The sequence below is a fragment of the Crotalus tigris genome, unplaced genomic scaffold (assembly GCF_016545835.1).
Source record: "Crotalus tigris isolate CLP2741 ecotype Arizona unplaced genomic scaffold, ASM1654583v1 scf7180000017690.20705106771:4171800, whole genome shotgun sequence".
Lineage (NCBI taxonomy): Eukaryota > Metazoa > Chordata > Lepidosauria > Squamata > Viperidae > Crotalus > Crotalus tigris.
Genome location: NW_024096569.1, coordinates 3,308,228 through 3,326,014, shown reverse-complemented (window position 1 = coordinate 3,326,014; position 17,787 = coordinate 3,308,228). Strand labels below are relative to the sequence as shown.

The 17,787-nt window shown below is 45.0% G+C and overlaps 2 protein-coding genes across 2 annotated transcripts in view; both read right to left on the bottom strand.

Annotated features, from left to right (window-relative positions):
- The window catches only part of JPH4 (junctophilin 4), a 31,609-nt gene extending 30,041 nt beyond the window's left edge, over positions 1 to 1,568 (bottom strand). The window contains exon 1 of the mRNA XM_039338091.1: positions 1,119 to 1,568. The gene's annotated coding sequence lies outside the window, so the exon portion shown is untranslated. The remainder of the gene's footprint in view (positions 1 to 1,118) is intronic.
- A 737-nt stretch (positions 1,569 to 2,305) lies between these two features.
- Positions 2,306 to 16,611, bottom strand: LOC120305788 (dehydrogenase/reductase SDR family member 4-like). Its single transcript, XM_039338089.1, has 8 exons — positions 16,351 to 16,611; positions 11,358 to 11,535; positions 10,278 to 10,379; positions 8,629 to 8,699; positions 7,457 to 7,508; positions 6,077 to 6,211; positions 5,300 to 5,355; positions 2,306 to 3,041 (listed from the first exon to the last, which is right to left on the bottom strand). The coding sequence occupies exons 1-8, from the start codon at positions 16,482 to 16,484 to the stop codon at positions 2,927 to 2,929; spliced, it is 843 nt and encodes a 280-aa protein (XP_039194023.1). The 5' UTR covers positions 16,485 to 16,611; the 3' UTR covers positions 2,306 to 2,926.
- Positions 16,612 to 17,787: the final 1,176 nt, after the last annotated feature.

Here is a 17,787-nt window from a genome sequence, read left to right as displayed (position 1 = left end):
AAGGAGAGAAGAAAGAAAGAAAAAGGAAGGAAGGAAGGAAGGAAGGAAGGAAGGAAGGAAGGAAGGAAGGAAGGAAGGAAGGAAAAACAGAATGAATTCTGGGATTGGAAGTCCACAGTTCTTAAAATTGCCAAGGCTGAGAAACCCTAAAATATCATTATGGCTAGTTAGAACTCAGATTATAATCCACGAATGTGGCAAAAGAGTGGAGAGAGAAAGAGAGAGGAAGGGAGGGAGAGAAATGAAGAAGCAAAAAACTGGAAGAAGCTAAGCATCGCCTCTCTTCTGAACAAGCCAAAACAACTCACAAAACGTTGCCTCCTCAGGAAGACAGACGCGCTCCCCCCCCCCCCCCACCTTCCTGTACACACACCCAGGCACTTTTGTAAACAAGGACCACGATCGAAGCTTCTGTCCGCCACACCGGGCAGGTTGACATCACTGGAGAAAGATCACACACTCTTGCGCGTGAGCGCACACGCGTATCTCAGGCACTCGAAACGGGTGGGCTTTAAAAAAAAAAACAACAACCCACAACAACAGGGCTCCCCCAATCCAAATACGAGCTGCAAAAAAAAAAAAAAAGCAGGAATTGATGCTCAGTCAGCAGAAGGCTACACACACATACACACACACACACACACACAAAACACAAATCGCACCCCACAAAATCTAGACAATTTGCACATGCAAAAATATTTCAGGCAGGGTGTAGACATATTGGGAGAGGCTTTTACACACCCAGGCAGTACTGGTGTCAGCTGCAGAGCCCACCCCAGACAAAACGTGCCCCCCCTCCACATTCTTGGCCAGCAAAGCTGGACAACCCTTAGCCAGCATTAAACTAACCCCCAGATCACCAATTCACCGCCTGGATCTTTTAAGCATGGATAAAAACACGGCTTAGCAAATTCAGCAGCCTTGCAAACCCCCCCCCCCCAACCCAGATCTGCACAGGAGAAGATCCGGTTGTGTTTGATGGGTGGAAAAGAAATATATACACATACATGTATATCTTAGGTTAGGTTTCATTTAATGACCGCCGCATGCAGGAAAACCCCAAAGCAACAAGCTCCTGCCTCACCCGTAGAAGATCCCAGAATAATTCCCACACTTACCCAGTGTTGAATTCCCACGAAACAGGCTGGAAGGCGAATTTTTTCAAATAATAATAATTTTTTATTTTTTAAAAAGCCACTCGCCAGAGCTGGAAACGCACAGATGCTCTTCAGAGACACACCCAAGGCGAGAGCCGATAGACCGATGGAGGGGTATCTCCGCTGGGAATACCACGGGTGGGGGCCGGGGAAAAAGACAGCCCCATGGAGAAAGCAGGAGGGTATGTGTGTGTGTGGGAAGGTGTTAGATGGGTGGGGGGAAAGAGCTTGTGAGACCTCCCCCCCCCAAAAAAAAACCTGGAAAAGGAGAAAAGGAAGCCGGCTTTGAAACGGATCAGGGAAAGAGGCAGACGAAGAGATGATGATGGAGGGATTGGGAGGAGAAAAAAGCACGGGACATGGCTGGGAAAAAAAAAGGGAGGGGGCTGGGAAAGAGAGAGGTGGCTGGAGGGAGGGAGGGAGAGAGAGAAGGATGGAGAGAGAGAGAGAGAGAAGGATGGAGAGACAGAGAAGGATGGAGAGCTGAAATGAAAAGCGAAGAAGCGAAGCTGAATCAGCACCAAAGTTCAAGCTGAGGATCTCTGCGGTGGGGGGCGGAGGGGGTGGGGGGGAAGCCCTGATCCGCCCACCCCCCCCATCCCCGATTTTTTAATTTTTTTTCCATTTTTTTTTTAAAGCAACTGGCTGGACCGTTTTTTCCATCCCCAGCACACAGCAGGGGCAAAACAAATGGGAAGGGGCTCAGGAAGGCAGCTGGCTAGGAAGGGGGGGGGAACCTGGAGGAATTGGGGGGGCACGCACCTACCGCCCCCCCCCAGAAGGCAGATCAAATCAGGAAGGAAGAAGAGGGAAAGAAAAAAAAATGAGGACGGAGATAGAAAAAGGACCGGAATTTATTCTGATGGAGGAATGGATGCCGGGCAAGGGGGGGGGAAGGAGGGGGGGGCTGTGCCAGGGAAAGTCCCTTGGGAGTGGGGGAAAATGGGGAGGGGGGAAGCAGGGTCTCCCCTGGATATACAAACCAGCCCCCCCCCCAAATGCAGGGGGGGGGGTGTTGGCATCAGATCAGAAAAAGGGAGGGAAGATAGGGCTCCTGCTTGGGTTTCTGTGTCTGGTGGAACCCCTTTAGGGGGGCTTTGGGGTTCCCTTCCCCCCCCCCCAAAGAGAGCAACAGACAATGACAAAAATGTGATTCCAAAAATGTCTTTATTTTAATTATTACACACAAGGCACTGAGGCAAAGCCAGGAATGAACACCAGCGATATTTGTAAACCCAGATTCTGGCTGTTCCCCCCCATCTCCAAGCTAATTTTTCCCCAAGAAGACCCCCACCCTGGAAAGACCCTCCCCTAATATCCCAGGAAGCATTAGGGAACCCCCCCTTCCCCCTCCAACCTCCAAGAGGAATGAAGTTAAACAAGCCAGGATCAACCTAGTCACCTTTTCCCTCAATACAGCTCGGAGCGGGCTTGTACACACGGGGTCTCCTTGCGCGCGCATGTCTGCACGGGGATTCCTAAACCTCAGCCGTGTGCAATTCTGCTCCTTGTGTTTTCCACCCGAAATCCAACAGGACACACACACATACAACACCTCTAACCTGGTTAGCAGAAGCTCCATTTTTGGTGCTTCTTAAGACTGTTGACCTCCCTCTCTCTTGAAGCTGATCCAATCACCATCCTAGCTGGGAGCTGCTGAGATTCCTAATTATCCCCCCCAATCATTCCCACAATTAATTTCCAGGGTACCCTCATGTGATTATCTATCCATCGACCTAGCTGAACTGGAAGCCACCACTATTTCCTCGTCAAAGATGAGATAGGGCGCCACCATCCACCACCACCGTCTCCCCGGTGATATAGTCGGCATCGGCGGAGCAAAGGAAAGAGACGATGCCGGAACAATCCGATGGGACTCCGAGTCTGGGGGGGGGGGGAGGAGAGAAGGGAGATCTGGTTAGTGGACCTTTAGTAGACCCCAAGATTGGATTTTTTTATCTTTATCCAGAACAGGGGTCTTCAAACTTAGCCGTTTGATGACTTGTGGACTTCAACTCCCAGAATTCCTCAGTTTATGTGTGTGTGTATGTGTGTGTGTAAATATATGTGTATGTATGTAAATATATGTGTATGTTTATATGTATGTGTGCATGTGTGTGTGTGTGTGTGTGTGTGTGTGTGTGTGTGTCTATCTATCTATCTATCTATCTATCTATCTATCTATCTATCTATCTATCTATCTATCTATCTATGTAGGTCTCTGGTTGTTCGGGTTTTCTCCCGCGTAAAATTGGAAGTGTCTTGGCGACGTTTCGACGAAGTCCTATTCGTCATCTTCAGGCTGGTGTTTTCAGCTTCGTGCTTCGAGGTGTTTTCAGCACGAAGCTGAAAATACCAGCCTGAAGATGACGAATGGGACTTTGTCGAAATGTCGCCAAGACACTTCCAATTTTACGCGGGAGAAAACCCGAATAACCAAAGACCTACATACAAACACCTGCGAAAACCTCAGAACACACACACACACACACATACACACACACACATACACACATATATTTACACACACATGCACACACCTATATACACATACACACCTATATATAAATTTCTCGTTTGTAGAAAAATATTGTAGACTTTCATATAGATAGATAGATAGATAGAGTAGATAAATAGATAAAGTAGAAAAAGTAGATAGACAAAGCAGATAAAGTAGATAGAGTAGATAGATAAAAGATAAAGTAGATAAAACAGCTATCTGTAGTAGATAAAGTAGATAAATAGACAAAGTAGATAAAGTAAATAGATAAAGTAGATAAAGTAAATAGATAAAATATCTATCTATCTATCTAGCTAGCTAGCTATCTAGCTAGATAGATAAAGTAGATAAATAGACAAAGTAGATAGGTAGATAGAGTAGATAAAGTAGATAGATAAAGTAGCTAGCTAGCTAGCTAGCTATTAGACGGATAGATATAATCCTTGACTTACAACATTTCATTTAGTGACTGTTTGAAGTTACATCATCGCTGAGATGATGACATGTGTCTTAGGACCGTTTTTCACATTTAAGTACGGTTGTGGCTTCCCCGTGATCATGTGATCAAAATTCAGATGCTTGGCACCCGACTCGTATTTATGACGGTCGCAGTGTCCCGGGGTCACACGATCCCCTTTTGAGACCTTCTGACAACAACTGTGTTACTAACTTAACAACTGCAGGGATTCACTAAACCAGTGTTTCCCAAACTTGACAATTTTAAGGCATGTGGACTTCAACTCCCCAGAATTCCACAGCTAGCATTGCTGGCTGTGGAATTCTGGGAGTTGAAGTCTGCATGCCTTAAAATTGTCAAGTTTGGGAAACACTGCACTAAACAACTGTGGCAAGGAAAGTCATACAATTGGGCAAAAATCACTTAACAAATATCTCACTTCGCAACAGAAACTTTGGGCTCATTTGTGGTTGTAGGTCAAGAACTACTTGTATATATATTGTGTGTGCGTGTGTGTGTGTATATATATATATATATATATATATATATATATATAAAATTAACTTATGTATTAATTGTAAGTATCAATATAATTAGAAATATATGTTAAATCAAATTATGTCAGCACATATATGTTAAATTATGAGGTTAACAACATGAATATAATTATAAATGTGAGTGACATGAACTTATGTTAGAAGCAGAAATATAATTATAAATTTACGTTAAACGAACATATACAATGTACTCTGAAATATGCACACAATTGTAAGCGTCAGCTAAATTAAATTGTAATTCAATTATAAATATCAGTGGAATTAGGAAAATTCTAAGGGCATGAAAAGTATCATTATAAATTCAAGTTAAATGCCATCACAACCTCATTAAAATGTAGCGGTAAAACAACTTAAAATTAAATTGTACTTTAACCCTCAGTGTCAATTGAATTGAATTATTACGTCATTGTACGCCTAAACAAAAGAATTAAAATAAAATAAATTTAAAAAATGAATAGCTAGCTGTGGCGTTTCCCCCCCCCCCTTTGCCAAAATGGGGGGAGGCTGTCAGTTGTGAGGTGTCGCATCCCCTCAAAAAAAAGAACAGCTGAAATTTGCAAGAAGTTTATAAAAATCAGATCAATGAGCCCTTTGTTTTACTGCAAAACTCTGATTTATCCCAAGTTACCTCTTTATCCGCAAGGTTTCCAGTATGACCTGTTTTGCATTTTCATCCTGCCAAAACTTTAGAGGAAAAAACAGGTGTGAGTTGATTTTCTTTCTTTTTTAAAATATATTTTATTGGGTTTTTTTTTTACATATCCCCATCAATATTTGATAAACAGGGTGTTGTCTGGGTTTGTATTTACAAATAATCAATAACAATTGATTTCTATAGTCCCATATTCCACATAGCAGCTTTCCTCGATTTTTCTCTTCTTCCAATAATATTCTCTTTTGTCAACTTTAAATTAGTACATTTTAGAAGATAAAAATTAAATAATCTACAAATAACCTCCACCTCGTTATTCAGCTTCTTTTCTAATTAATCATTCTAGAGCATCTTGTCCTAGAGCAGGGGTAGGCCATTTTGGCTCTTTTATGACTGGTGGACTTCAACTCCCAGAATTCCTGAGCCAGCCATGCTGAGGGAAAATGGGAGAGGTTTCCAAGCTGAGCCATGCTGGCTCAGGAATTCTGGGAGTTGAAGTCCACGAGTCATACAAGAGCCAAGGTTGCCTACCCCTGCTCTAAACTAATAAAGTCTACATTAATTAACATGTTTTCATATGTTCCTCTAACTGAGGGGTCTTCAAACTTGGCCCTTTTAGGACTGGTGGACCCAGAATTCCTCAGCCAGCTGTGCTGGCTGGGGAATTCTGGGAGTTGAAGTCCACCTGTCTTAAACTGGTCAAGGATGGGAAAACACTGCTCTACAATCTGTTTTCTGCCTAAAGATACTCACAACCGAGCTGAATTTCGTGCGGATCAGGCCGGGCGCCAGACAGTTGACACGGATGTTGTGTTGGGCCAGTTCGATGGCCAGGTTGCGGGTCAAGCCCAGGAGAGCTGTCTTGCTGACGTTGTAAGGCCCTAAGCTCTAGCAGAGAAGAGGCGAAGGAAGCAGAATTTAGGAGTACCTCCGAGAGGCATTTGGGCTTTTTTTTTTTTACGTCCCTCGTCCCACCTCCCCAGATCTGTCTGTCTGTCTATCTACCTATCATCCATCCATATCATCCATCCCTTTCTATTTATCTGTGTCTGTCTGTCTGTCTCTCTCTCTACCTATTTATCATCCATTTCATCCATCCTTTTCCATTTATCTGTGTCTGTCTGTCTGTCTGTCTGTCTGTCTCTCTACCTATCTACCTATTTATCATCCATCCATTTCATCCATCCCTTTCTATTTGTCTGTCAGTCGGTCTCTCTCTCTCTCCCTCCCTCCCTATTTATCATCCAACCTTTTCTATTTGTCTGTCTGTGTGTGTCTGTCTGTCTCTCCCTACCTACCTACCTACCTACCTACCTACCTACCTACCTACCTACCTACCTACCTATCATCCATCCCTTTCTCTCTCTCTCCCTATTTATCATCCATCCATATCATCCATTCCTTTCTATTTATCTGTGTGTCTGTCTCTTTCTCTCTACCTATCATCCATCCATATCATCCATCCCTTTCTATTTATCTATCTGTCTCTCTTTCTCTCTACCTATCATCCATCCATATCATCCTTCCCTTTCTATTTATCTGTCTGTCTCTTTCTACCTATCATCCATCCATATCATCCATCCCTTTCTATTTATGTGTCTCTCTGTCTATCTGCCTCCCCCTTTCTCTATCTTATCTATTTATATCTATCTTCTGTATCTATCATCTATTCATCCGTCTGCCAATTATATCTTACCTATATCTGTCAATCTATCAATCTCTATCCATCCATCTTTATCATCCATCCATCCATGTTTATCTGTCTATTTATCTATTGTGTCTGTCTTCTCTATATCTATCTTCTCTATCTCTTATCTATTCATCCGTCCGTCAACTATTATCATATCTGTCTGTCAATCTATCATCAATCTTTCTCTGTCCATCTTTATCATCCATCCCTCTCTGTCTATCTCTCTTATATATCCATCTATACATGTATCTATGTATCTGTATGTATCTATCAATCTATCTTATTTATATCTAATTCGTTTATGCCAGGGGTAGGCAACCTTGGCTCTTTTATGACTTTTATGACTCAGCTGGCTCAGGAATTCTGGGAGTTGAAGTCCACGAGTCATAAACGAGCCAAGGTTGCCTACCCCTGCTTTATGCCATCTTCAGAGCTCAACTCACTGGAAGCGGCAGATATCCAGCAACAGATGACACAATCACGATGGAGCCACTTCTGGAACAAACCAAAGAGGCAGAAACATTATTTTCCCCCCCTTTTGCTTCCCCTCTCATATTCCTTTATTCACCTGGAATTAATCACTACCATTCCTCTCCCAACCTACCTCACAGGGCTGTTGTGAACAATAATTAGGATTCTGGAATATCTCCCCAATCTACTGAAAAGAAGCTTTTAAGAACCTAAATGTGAAATGAAATAATATTCTGAAGCAAGGAAATAGCTTTCTTTCTTTCTTTTTCTTTCTTTCTTTCTTTTTTTGAGATCCTGGGGGCAGGACAACCAAGAATTTGTTGCGTTTCTCATGCATGCAGGCTTGAGTGTGAAATCTACCTCTTTTCAAAAAGGATCCCCCCCCCTTTCATAAAGGCCAGGGATTTATCAGAATTAGGGTCTTACTTTTTCTTTATAGCAACTTCAGAGAACAGAAGAGGACTTAAGACAGAGCAACTTTCAAAGGGCTGGCGAAATTCACAACGAGGACTAGAAACTCGAAATGGTTGTCACGAGAAAGAAAAGAGACACCAGGAGAGGTAGTCAAGGCTGATCAGAAAATGGACAAAGAGAAAAAGAAAGGGGGGAAAAAGCAATATTTTCCAGGCCAAATGAGACCAGATTATAAGCAAACTATATATTTGCATTGAGTGAATTTTTTTCCTCCTGCTTTAAACTGAAAGACAGAACTGTGCAGGAAGTCCTCGACTTATGACAATTGAGTCCAAACTTTCTGTTGCTAAGCGAGACAGTTGTTAAGTGAGTTGTGCTCCCTTTTTAACGACCTTTCTTGCCACAGTTAAGTGACGCGCTTGCAGTTCTTAAGTCACGTTGTTAAGCGAATCTGGTTAACCACCAGATTTTTCCCACTGACTTTGCTCGGCAGAAGGACGGAAAAGGGACACGGCAACCATCACAAACATGAGTCGGCAAGCGCCTGAATTTTGATCCCGTGACCGGGGGAGGGGAATGTTGCAAGGACCGTCAGTGTGAAAAACGGTCACAGGTCACTTTTTTCAGTGCTGTCGTAACTTCAAATGGTCACTAAATGAACGGGGACTGCCTGTATACAAATTAAGAGGAAACAAGATTAATGTCACGATTAATGTCATGGCATACTCACCCCCTCTTCTGCATGTGAGGAACCACCAGACTGGCCAGCAATGCTGTTGCCTTTATGTTGATATCCAATACCTAAAATTAAAAAAAAAAAAAAAAATACACACAGGACTCGACTTACGACCTTAATACCGTGTTTCCCTGAAAGTAAGGCCTACACCAGGGGTCTTCAAACGTGACCCTTTGATTGACTTGTGGACTTCAACTCCCAGAATTCCTTAGCCAGGCACACTGGCTGAGGAATTCTGGGAGTTGAAGTCCACATAAAATGGTCATAGTTCCCTCACGCTGGCTGAGGAATTCTGGGAGTTGAAGCCCTCGAGTCATAAAAGGGCCAAGTTTGAAGACGCCTGCTTGTGGACTTCAACTCCCAGAATTCCTCAACCAGGCATGCTGGCTAAGGAATTCTGGGAGTTGAAGCCCACAAGACATAAAAAGGCCAAGTTTGAAGACCCTGGCTTATGGACTTCAACTCCCAGAATTCCTCAACCAGGCATGCTGGTTAAGGAATTCTGGGAGTTGAAGTCCACAAGTCATAAAAGGGCCAAGTTGGAAGACCCCGTTTGTGGACATCAACTCCCAGAAATCCTCAGCCAGGCACACAAGTCATAAAAGGGCCAAGTTTGAAGACCCCTGGCCTACACCAACAATAAGCCCTAGCTTGATTTTTGGCGGTGGGCCTAATATAAGCCCTACCACAAAAATAAGCCCAAGCTAGGGCAGGGATGGATGTGTGTGGCCTGCACCCATTTACCTGGTGACCAGGCCTCTCCTCGCCGGCCCACTTCTTCTTCTAAGGCCTCTTCTTCAGCCAGGCCTGCATTTCTCAGTCACGGGCCTTTCCGGAAGGCCTCTGTAGGCACGAACCGAGTTATGGGTTCAATCCGTAGCTCAGTTCTGCAAGATCTCTGCAGCCGAGCACCAAGCCATGGATTGAATCCATAGCTCGGGCCTCGGCTGCTTAGGCCTCCTGGAAAGGCCTGACTGCAAGACCCAGGCCCAAATACAGCTGCAGAACTTCGGCCCCAGAAGAAGTGGACCAGCTGGGTGGGGCTGTCAGTGTCAGGGGTGAGGTAAGGCCTACCCCGAAAATAAGACCTGGTGCCTCTTTTGGAGGCAAATAATAATAATAAGACCCGGTCTTATTTTCGGGGTAACACTGGTACCTGCAGGAATTTCTGTCATACGTCATTACGGCCGCTAAGACGAGACGCCCAGTTGATTTTGCTAACCCACCTTTTTCTCTGTAAAGCAATCACCCCGGTCATAAACCAAAGCACATAAAGTGAACAGGGGAGTCGTAAAAGCCAGTGCAGCAATCACAAAGCGAGTCAACGCTGTCAGAATTCTGGAACCAGATTGTAACTCGTTTTCTGGGGGGAGGGGAGAATCGGTCCAAACGGTCGCTAAACGAGGACTGCTTACCAAGCGGAAAAAGCAAGGGGTTTTTTTTTGTACCCAACTGTTTTTGTACCCAACTGGGGAACATTTGGGGACATTTGGCCTTTCCATCGGATCGGCCGGGTCTGAGTGGCGATTCCTCCAACAAGGGGGGAGGGGAAGAGACACATTAAGTTTCTCCTAGGGTGCACCCTTCGGACTACAAAACCCATCTCTTTTTTTCTCCTGTGGTCCCCTTCTGCAAACTCTCACCTTGTCCCAGACTTCCTCGGAGGCGTCCAAAATATTTCCGACGAAAGGGTTCACGGCGGCATTGCTCACCAAAATATCAATTCCCCCGTAGCGCTCAACGGCCTAAGAATAAGAGCTGGGAATTAAACACCATCATTTTAAAAACTATTCTTTTCTTTGTATTCTCTTTGTTCTGTGTTCCATTCCATTCCATTCCTTTTAGTCAGTTTATTCTCTATTCTATTCCATTCCATTCCACTCCACTCCATCCCATCCTTTTTATTCTCTTTATTCTATATTCCAGTGTTTCTCAACCTTGAATTTTAAGGAATGTGGACTTCAACTCCCAGAATTCCACAGCCAGCAAGGTTGAGAAACACTGCTATATTCCATTCTCTTCCATTCCTTTTAGTCAGTTTATTCTCTATTCTGTTCTGTTCCATTCCGTTCCGTCCCATCCTTTTTATTCTCTTTATTCTGTATTCCATTCTATTCCATTCCCTTTAGCTGGTTTATTCTCTGTTCTGTTCTGTTCTGTTCTGTTCTGTTCTATTCTATTCTATTCTATTCTATTCTATTCTATTCTGTTCTATTCTATTCTATTCTATTCTACCCCACCCCACCCCACCCCATCCCATCCTTTTTATCTCTTTATTCTATATTCTATTCCTTTTAGTTGGATTCTATTCTATTCTATCCTACCCCATCCCATCCCATCTTTTTTATCTCTTTATTCTATATTCCATTCCTTTTAGTTGGATTCTATTCTATTCTATTCTATTCTATTCTATTCTATTCTATTCTATTCTATTCTATTCTATTCTATTCTATTCTATCCTATCCTATCCTATTCTGTTGTTGTTCTATTCTATTCTATTCCATCCCATCCTTTTTATCTCTTTATTCTAGATTCCATTCCTTCTATTCTATTCTATTCTATTCTAATTCTAATTCTATTCTTATTTCTAATTCTATTCTTATTTCTAATTCTATACTATTTCTAATTCAATTCTATTCTTATTTCTTATTCTTTCCTCTCCTCTCCTCTATGTGTCATGACCCAATGGGGCAAGATGCGCCACGGAACGGGGGGGCTCTTACCGCATCCACTAGGCGCCGCCGGTCTTCAGCCTTCCCCACATGGCACACCAAGCCCGACACGCTGAGATTCTCGGCCTGCAATTCGGCCACCGTTCGGTCCACGTTGGCCTGCTTGCGGCTACTCACCAGTACATGAGCCCCGTCTTGGGCCAGCCGGCGTGCGATGGCCAGGCCGATTCTGCCAAGAGAGAAAATGCAACAATGGGATTTATCCGGCAAGCGAGTCTCCTTCGTGCAATTCTCGATGACCAAAACTTCCGTTGCTAAGCAGGACGGTTACAAAGTGAGATTTGCCCCCCTTTGATGACCTGTGTTGCCACGGTCATTAAGTGAATCACTGCAATCGTTCAGTTAGTCACACGGCTGTCAAGTGAATCTGACTTTTCCCATTGACTTTGCTTGTCGGAAGGTCGCAAAAGGGGATCACCTGACTCCGGAACGTCACAATGGTCATAAATACGAGTCTGAATTTCGATCATGTGACCAGAGAGATGTCGGGACGGTCGTTAAATGCAAAAACGTATCGCGAGTCACTTCTTCAGTGCTGTTGTAACTCTGAACGGTCACTAAATGAATAGTTGTAAGTCAAGGGCCACCTGAAATAGTTTTCTGGTGTTCTAAGTTAGAAAACATGTGAAAACACTATAAAAATTTCTAAAATTGGAAGATATATCAGTATTTTAAAAAAAATCCTCAAACGTGACTCTGGCTCCCTTCTGAACGAGTCCAAATTTCAATAATTTTTGAGGTCAGGCAGAATTGCCTCACAGAGCTGAAAAACAGGTTTCTGTTTTGCCATATATTTTTTTTTACAACCAGACAAACAGATTAGAAACTGAGACTTAACGAAGCCACACCATGCGGCTAGTCCTCAATTTATAACCATCGAGACCGGAATTTTCCTCATAAGTCATTGCGGTCGTTAAGTGGGTCCCCAGAGGACCTGTTTCGATTTGACAACTGTTTTGTTTTTTTTTACAACGGTCTCTAAGTGAACCGCTCAATCGTTATGCGAACCACGTGGCCGTTGAGTGAATCCAGTCTATCATGTGGGTGCCTTTTTTTTGCCATTTTTCTGTCAGAAAAGGGTCAAAATCAGGAGCAAATTGTGGGTCACGTGACCATGGGATGCTGCGACTGGTTGTAAATGTGAGCCCGAAATCCAATTTGTGTGTGTGTGTGTGTGTGTGTGTAGCCATTGTAATTTTGAGGAGGAGTCGCAAGTAACTTTTTCTGAGTCTGCCTCAGGGATATACTGAAGGTATATATACTTTCAGGTAATCCTCACTTAACAACTGTTTGAAGTTATGACCGCCATTAAGTGAGGACTACCTGTATACGGTATACACCTTCATTTCAGCTATTCAGGTCTGAAATTAGATCCCTGAGAATCCAGATCAGCCAGATCGACAACTTCCACACCTGGCTAGTATCGAAAACTACACCGTTGTGAAATGATGTGATTTTTCAGGCATTTCAAAAACGTAGCCTGAAGTGGGATTTATTCAAAAAATATGGGAGGCTACAAAGGAAAAAAAGGACTGGAAGGTTTGAAGGCAAGTCTTGGCTGAAGGAGCCTGAAAAAGGAAGGTTTTGTTCAGAGTCTGCCATCATGTAAATAGAACATGTCTTCAATTTAATTAGGTGAAAAACAGGTTCTTCTAAATGCATACAAAATTAGAAATTCATTAAGTTGCAGGTAATGTGCATGTTTGATCCATGCTTCCAGGAAGAAACTGGAAAGAAACTCACTGCTGTGTTACGTATAAAATAACAAAGGTGGGATAAACAAAAAGAGAGAAAGAGAAAAAAAAGAAAGAAAGAAGAGAGAGAGAGAGAGAGAGAAAAGAAAGGGAAAAACGAAAGGGAAGGAGAGAAGGAAGGAAGGAAGGGAAAGAAAGAAAGAAAAGAAAGAAAGAAGAAAAGGAGGAAGGAAGAAGGAAAGGGAAGGAAGGAAGGAAAAGGAAAGAAGGAAAGGGAAGGAAGGAAGAAAGAGAGAGAGAGAAGAAAGGGAAGAACGAAAGGGAAGGAGGGAAAGAAGCAAGCAAGGAAGGAAAAAGAACGAAAGAAGGAAAGGGAAGAAGGAAAGGGAAGGAAGAAAGGAAGGAAGGAAAAGGAAAGAAGGAAAGGGAAGAAAGGAAGAGAGAGAGAGAGAGAGAAAGAAAGAAAGAAAGAAAGAAAGAAAGAAAGAAAGAAAGAAAGAAAGAAAGAAAGAAAGAAAGAAAGAAAGAAAGAAAGAAAGAATCAACTATGGGAATTTAAGACCACAGTTCTTAAAGCTGCCAAGGTTGCGAAACACTAAAATATCATGAAAGATAATAGATAATATATCCATGTTTCCTCCAAAGCAAATCTTATCATTCTGAATTTAGATTTTATACCCCAATCAATCAGAGACATTTGTGCCAAGGTCCAAAGGCTTCTTTCTGTTAAAACATCAACTATTCATTCTCAATGTTTGCCTCTTCCAAATTCCAAATTCCTGTGTGGACCTTGGCGGGTCTGCAAAGGACTCCAAAATAATTTATTTAAAAGGAGCAAATTGGGTCGATCCCTTTAATCAGTCAAAGAAAATAGTGAAGGAAGGAAGGAAGGAAGGAAGGGATGGAAGGCAAGAGGGAGGGAAGAGAAGAGATGGAGGGCGAGAGGGAGAGGAAGGAAGGAAGGAAAAGAAGGAGGGAAGGAAGGATGGATGGAAGGAGGGAGGGAGGGAGGAAGAGAAGGAAGGAAGGATAAGGAAGAAGCAGAAAAGAGGAAGGAAGGAAGGAAAAGGAAGGAAAGATGGAAGAAAGGAGGGAGAAAAGGAAGAAAGGATAAGGAAGAAGCAGAGAAGAGGAAGGAAGGAAGGAAAGAAAGATGGAAGAAAGGAGGGAGGGAGGGAGAAAAGGAAGGAAGGATAAGGAAGAAGCAGGGAAGGAAGAGGAAGGAAGGAAGGAGGGATGAAAGAAAGGAGGGAGGGAGGAGAAGGAAGGAAAGATAAGGAAGAAGCAGAGAAGGAAGAGGAAGGAAGGAAGGAAAAAAAGGAGGGAAGGAAGGATGGATGGAAGAAAGGAGGGAGGGAGGGAGAGAAGGAAAGAAGGATAAGGAAGAAGCAGAGAAGGAAGAGGAAGGAAGGAAAAGGAAGGAAGGATGGAAGAAAGGATGAAGGGAGGGAGAGAAGGAAGGATAAGGAAGAAGCAGGGAAGGAAGAGGAAGGAAGGAAGGAAAAGAAGGAAGGAGGGATGGAAGAAAGGAGGGAGGAGGGAGAGGATAAGGAAGGAGCAGGGAAGGGAGAAAGGAAGGAAAGAAGGAAGGAAAAGCAGGGAGGGAACACACACACACACACACACACACACACACACACAGAGTCACATTTTCAGCAGAGCGTAAGAATTGCCCCATTGTCTCTTTTGAAAGGGCACCCCAAGGTTTAATTTGAAATGTAAGGTCCCAGGCCCTTACGTAAATTGGAGATGCCATTAAAAGTCTAACCAGGCAAGTCAAACGGAGGCTTTCTGAGGAAACACGGCTTTAATTGGTGAAGTAAAACAGCTGGGTGGCAAACAACCTGGAAGGCTGGCAGAGTTAGGCCCAGAAGTGCCACCCCTTAGAACAGGGGGTCTTCAACCTTGGCCCTTTGATGACTTGTGGACTTCAATTCCCAGAATTCCTCAGCCAGCCTCCATTTTGTTTGTTAGATTTAAGACAGGGGTCTTCAAACTTGGCCCTTTTATGACTTGGGGACTTCAACTCCCAGAATACCTCAGCCAGCCTCCATTTTGTTTGTTAGATTTAAGACAGGGGTCTTCGACCTTGGCCCTTTGATGACTTGTGGACTTCAATTCCCAGAATTCCTCAGCCAGGAGTGCCTGCCTGAGGAATTCTGGGAGTTGAAGTCCACAAGCAGGAGGTCTTCAAACTTGGCCCTTTGATGACTTGTGGACTTCAATTCCCAGAATTCCTCAGCCAGCGTATCTGGCTGAGGAATTCTGGGAGTTGAAATCCACAAGTAGGAGGTCTTCGAACTTGGCCTTTGATGACTTGTAGACTTCGACTTCCAGAATTCCTCAGCCAGGCGTGCCTGGCTGAGGTATTCTGGGAGTTGAAGTCCACAAATCATCACAGGGCCAAGTTTGAAGACCCCTGCCGTAGAAAGTGCTAGCATTGGTTTCTAAACTTCGTTAGCCAATCAGACAACAGAGCCATTCCATCCCAAGGAAGACACCCACCATCCCTGTACACTCCCTTATATTCCCTCCTCCCGGAATTCCCACCCGTGTACATGTTTTCCCATGCTTGCATGAAATCTGTCCCTGAGGCAAGCGCTGATTACACAAGAGAGAGAGCAATCGTGGTTTGGCTCCAACAATTTTCTTTTGATCCCAGTTACACAACCCCTTCCAAAGCAAGGCCTGGGAAGCGAACACTAGGCTGAGTGCACAAGAGTGCCCCTGGGGGAGTGCAAAGTGCTTCCAACCACCCCCCCCCAGGAGTAGCTCTTCCCAAGCCGGCCATCTCTTCCATTGGGTGCCTTGGCGAAATACACAAGAGTGCCTCTGGGGGAGTGCAAAGTGCTTCCAACCCCCCCCCCCCCAGGAGTAGCTCTTCCCAAGCCGGCCATCTCTTCCATTGGGTGCTTTGGCGAAATACGCAAGAGTGCCTCTGGGGGAGTGCAAAGTGCTTCCAAAACCCCCCCCCAGGAGTAGCTCTTCCCAAGCCGGCCATCTCTTCCATTGGGTGCTTTGGCGAAATACGCAAGAGTGCCTCTGGGGGAGTGCAAAGTGCTTCCAACCCCCCCCCCCCCTCACAGGAGTAGCTCTTTTCAAGCTGGCCATCTCTTCCATTGGGCGCCTGGCCTCCTCCTCCCCCCCAGATCTGCGGGGACTACAACTCCCAGCATTCCCTAGAACAGTCGCAGGCGACACTTAGAACAGGGGGTCGCAGGCCACCCGGGGCATTCTGGGAGTTGCAGTCCCAAAGCGGTGCAAAGCTCCCCCCCTCCACCGGGGCTTACCCATCGGTCGAGGCCGTCACCAGGGCCACTTTCTCGGCCAGGGAGCGGCCGACCGTGGCGCCGCCGCTGCTGCTGCTGTTCATCGTCCTAAAGCGACTCCAAGCCTGACGGGCGGAGAGCAGCCCTCTTTGCATGGTAGGCCGGGGGCCCCCGTGCGAGCCTCCTTTGGATTCCGCGCAGTTCCGCCTGCAACGCACCGACCGAGTCCGGCTTCTGCTCCGCTTGCGCGCCTGCAGGGCGCAACTCCGGGACTGGGTGGGAGGGAGGGGGCGGGGGAGGAGGAGGGGGAGCGGGCGCCCTCTGGTGGGCCAGGCGAGGGCTGCAGCCTGGCGAAGGAGCCGGTGAGCACCGCGAGAGTTCCGGCCGCGATCTCGCCGGGGCCCTGGGAGGGGGCGGGGGGAAGGAGTGAGTCCCGCTGAGGAGGTTGCCCGTCGCTTCCCTGAAGGAGTTCCTGCTCGAACTCCGCGCCTCCCCTGGGAAGGAAGGAAGGAAGGAAGGAAGGAAGGAAGGAAGGAAGGAAAGAGAGGGAAGGAAGGAAGGGGAGGGAGGGAAGGAAGGAGAGAGAGGGAAGGAAGGAAGAAAGAAAGGAAAAAGAGGGAGGGCAAGAGGGAGGGAGGGAAGAGAAGAGAGGGAGGGCGAGAGGGAAGGGAAAGAAGGAAGGAAAAGAAAGGGATGAGTGAGAAGGAAGGAAAAGGGAGAGATGATAATGAAGGAGGGAAGGGAGGGAGGGAAGGAGAGGAGGAAGGGAAGGAAAAAGGAAAAAAGAAAGAAAGAAAGGGAAGGAAGGAGAGGAAGGAAAAGGAAGAAGGGAGAGAAAGGAGGGAGGGAGGAAGGAAATGAAAAATGGAAGGAATGAACAGAAAAAAGGAAGGAAAAAAGGAAAAGGGAGGGAGGGAGGGAGGAAAGAAAAAAGTGACATACAGCAGAGAGAAGAAAGAAAAGTGATAAAAGAAAAAATAGGAAGGAAGGAAGGAAGGAAGGAAAATGGAGGGATGGTAGTGAGAAGGAAGGAAAAGGGAGAGATGATAATGAGGGAGCGAAGGAAGGGAGGGAGGAAAGGATGAGAGAAGGAGGGAGGGAAGAAGGAAAGGAGAGGAGGAAGGAAGGGAAGGAAAAAGGAAAAAAGGAAAATGGAAAGAAAGAAAAGGAAGGAGAGGAAGGAAAAGGAAGACGGGAGAAGGAAGAAAAAGGAGGGAGAGAACAAAGGAAAAAGAAGAAGGGAGGAGAGAAGGAGGGAGGGAGGAAGGAAATGAAAAATGGAAGGAATGAACAGAAAAAAGGAAGAAAAAAGGAAAAGGGAGGGAGGGAGGGAGGGAAGAAAAAAGTGGCTTACAGCAGAGAGAAGGAAGAAAAGTGATAAAAAATGGAATGGAAGGAAGGAAAAGAGGTAGAAGGAAGGAAGAAAAGAGATAAAAGAAGAAACGAAGGGGAGGAAAA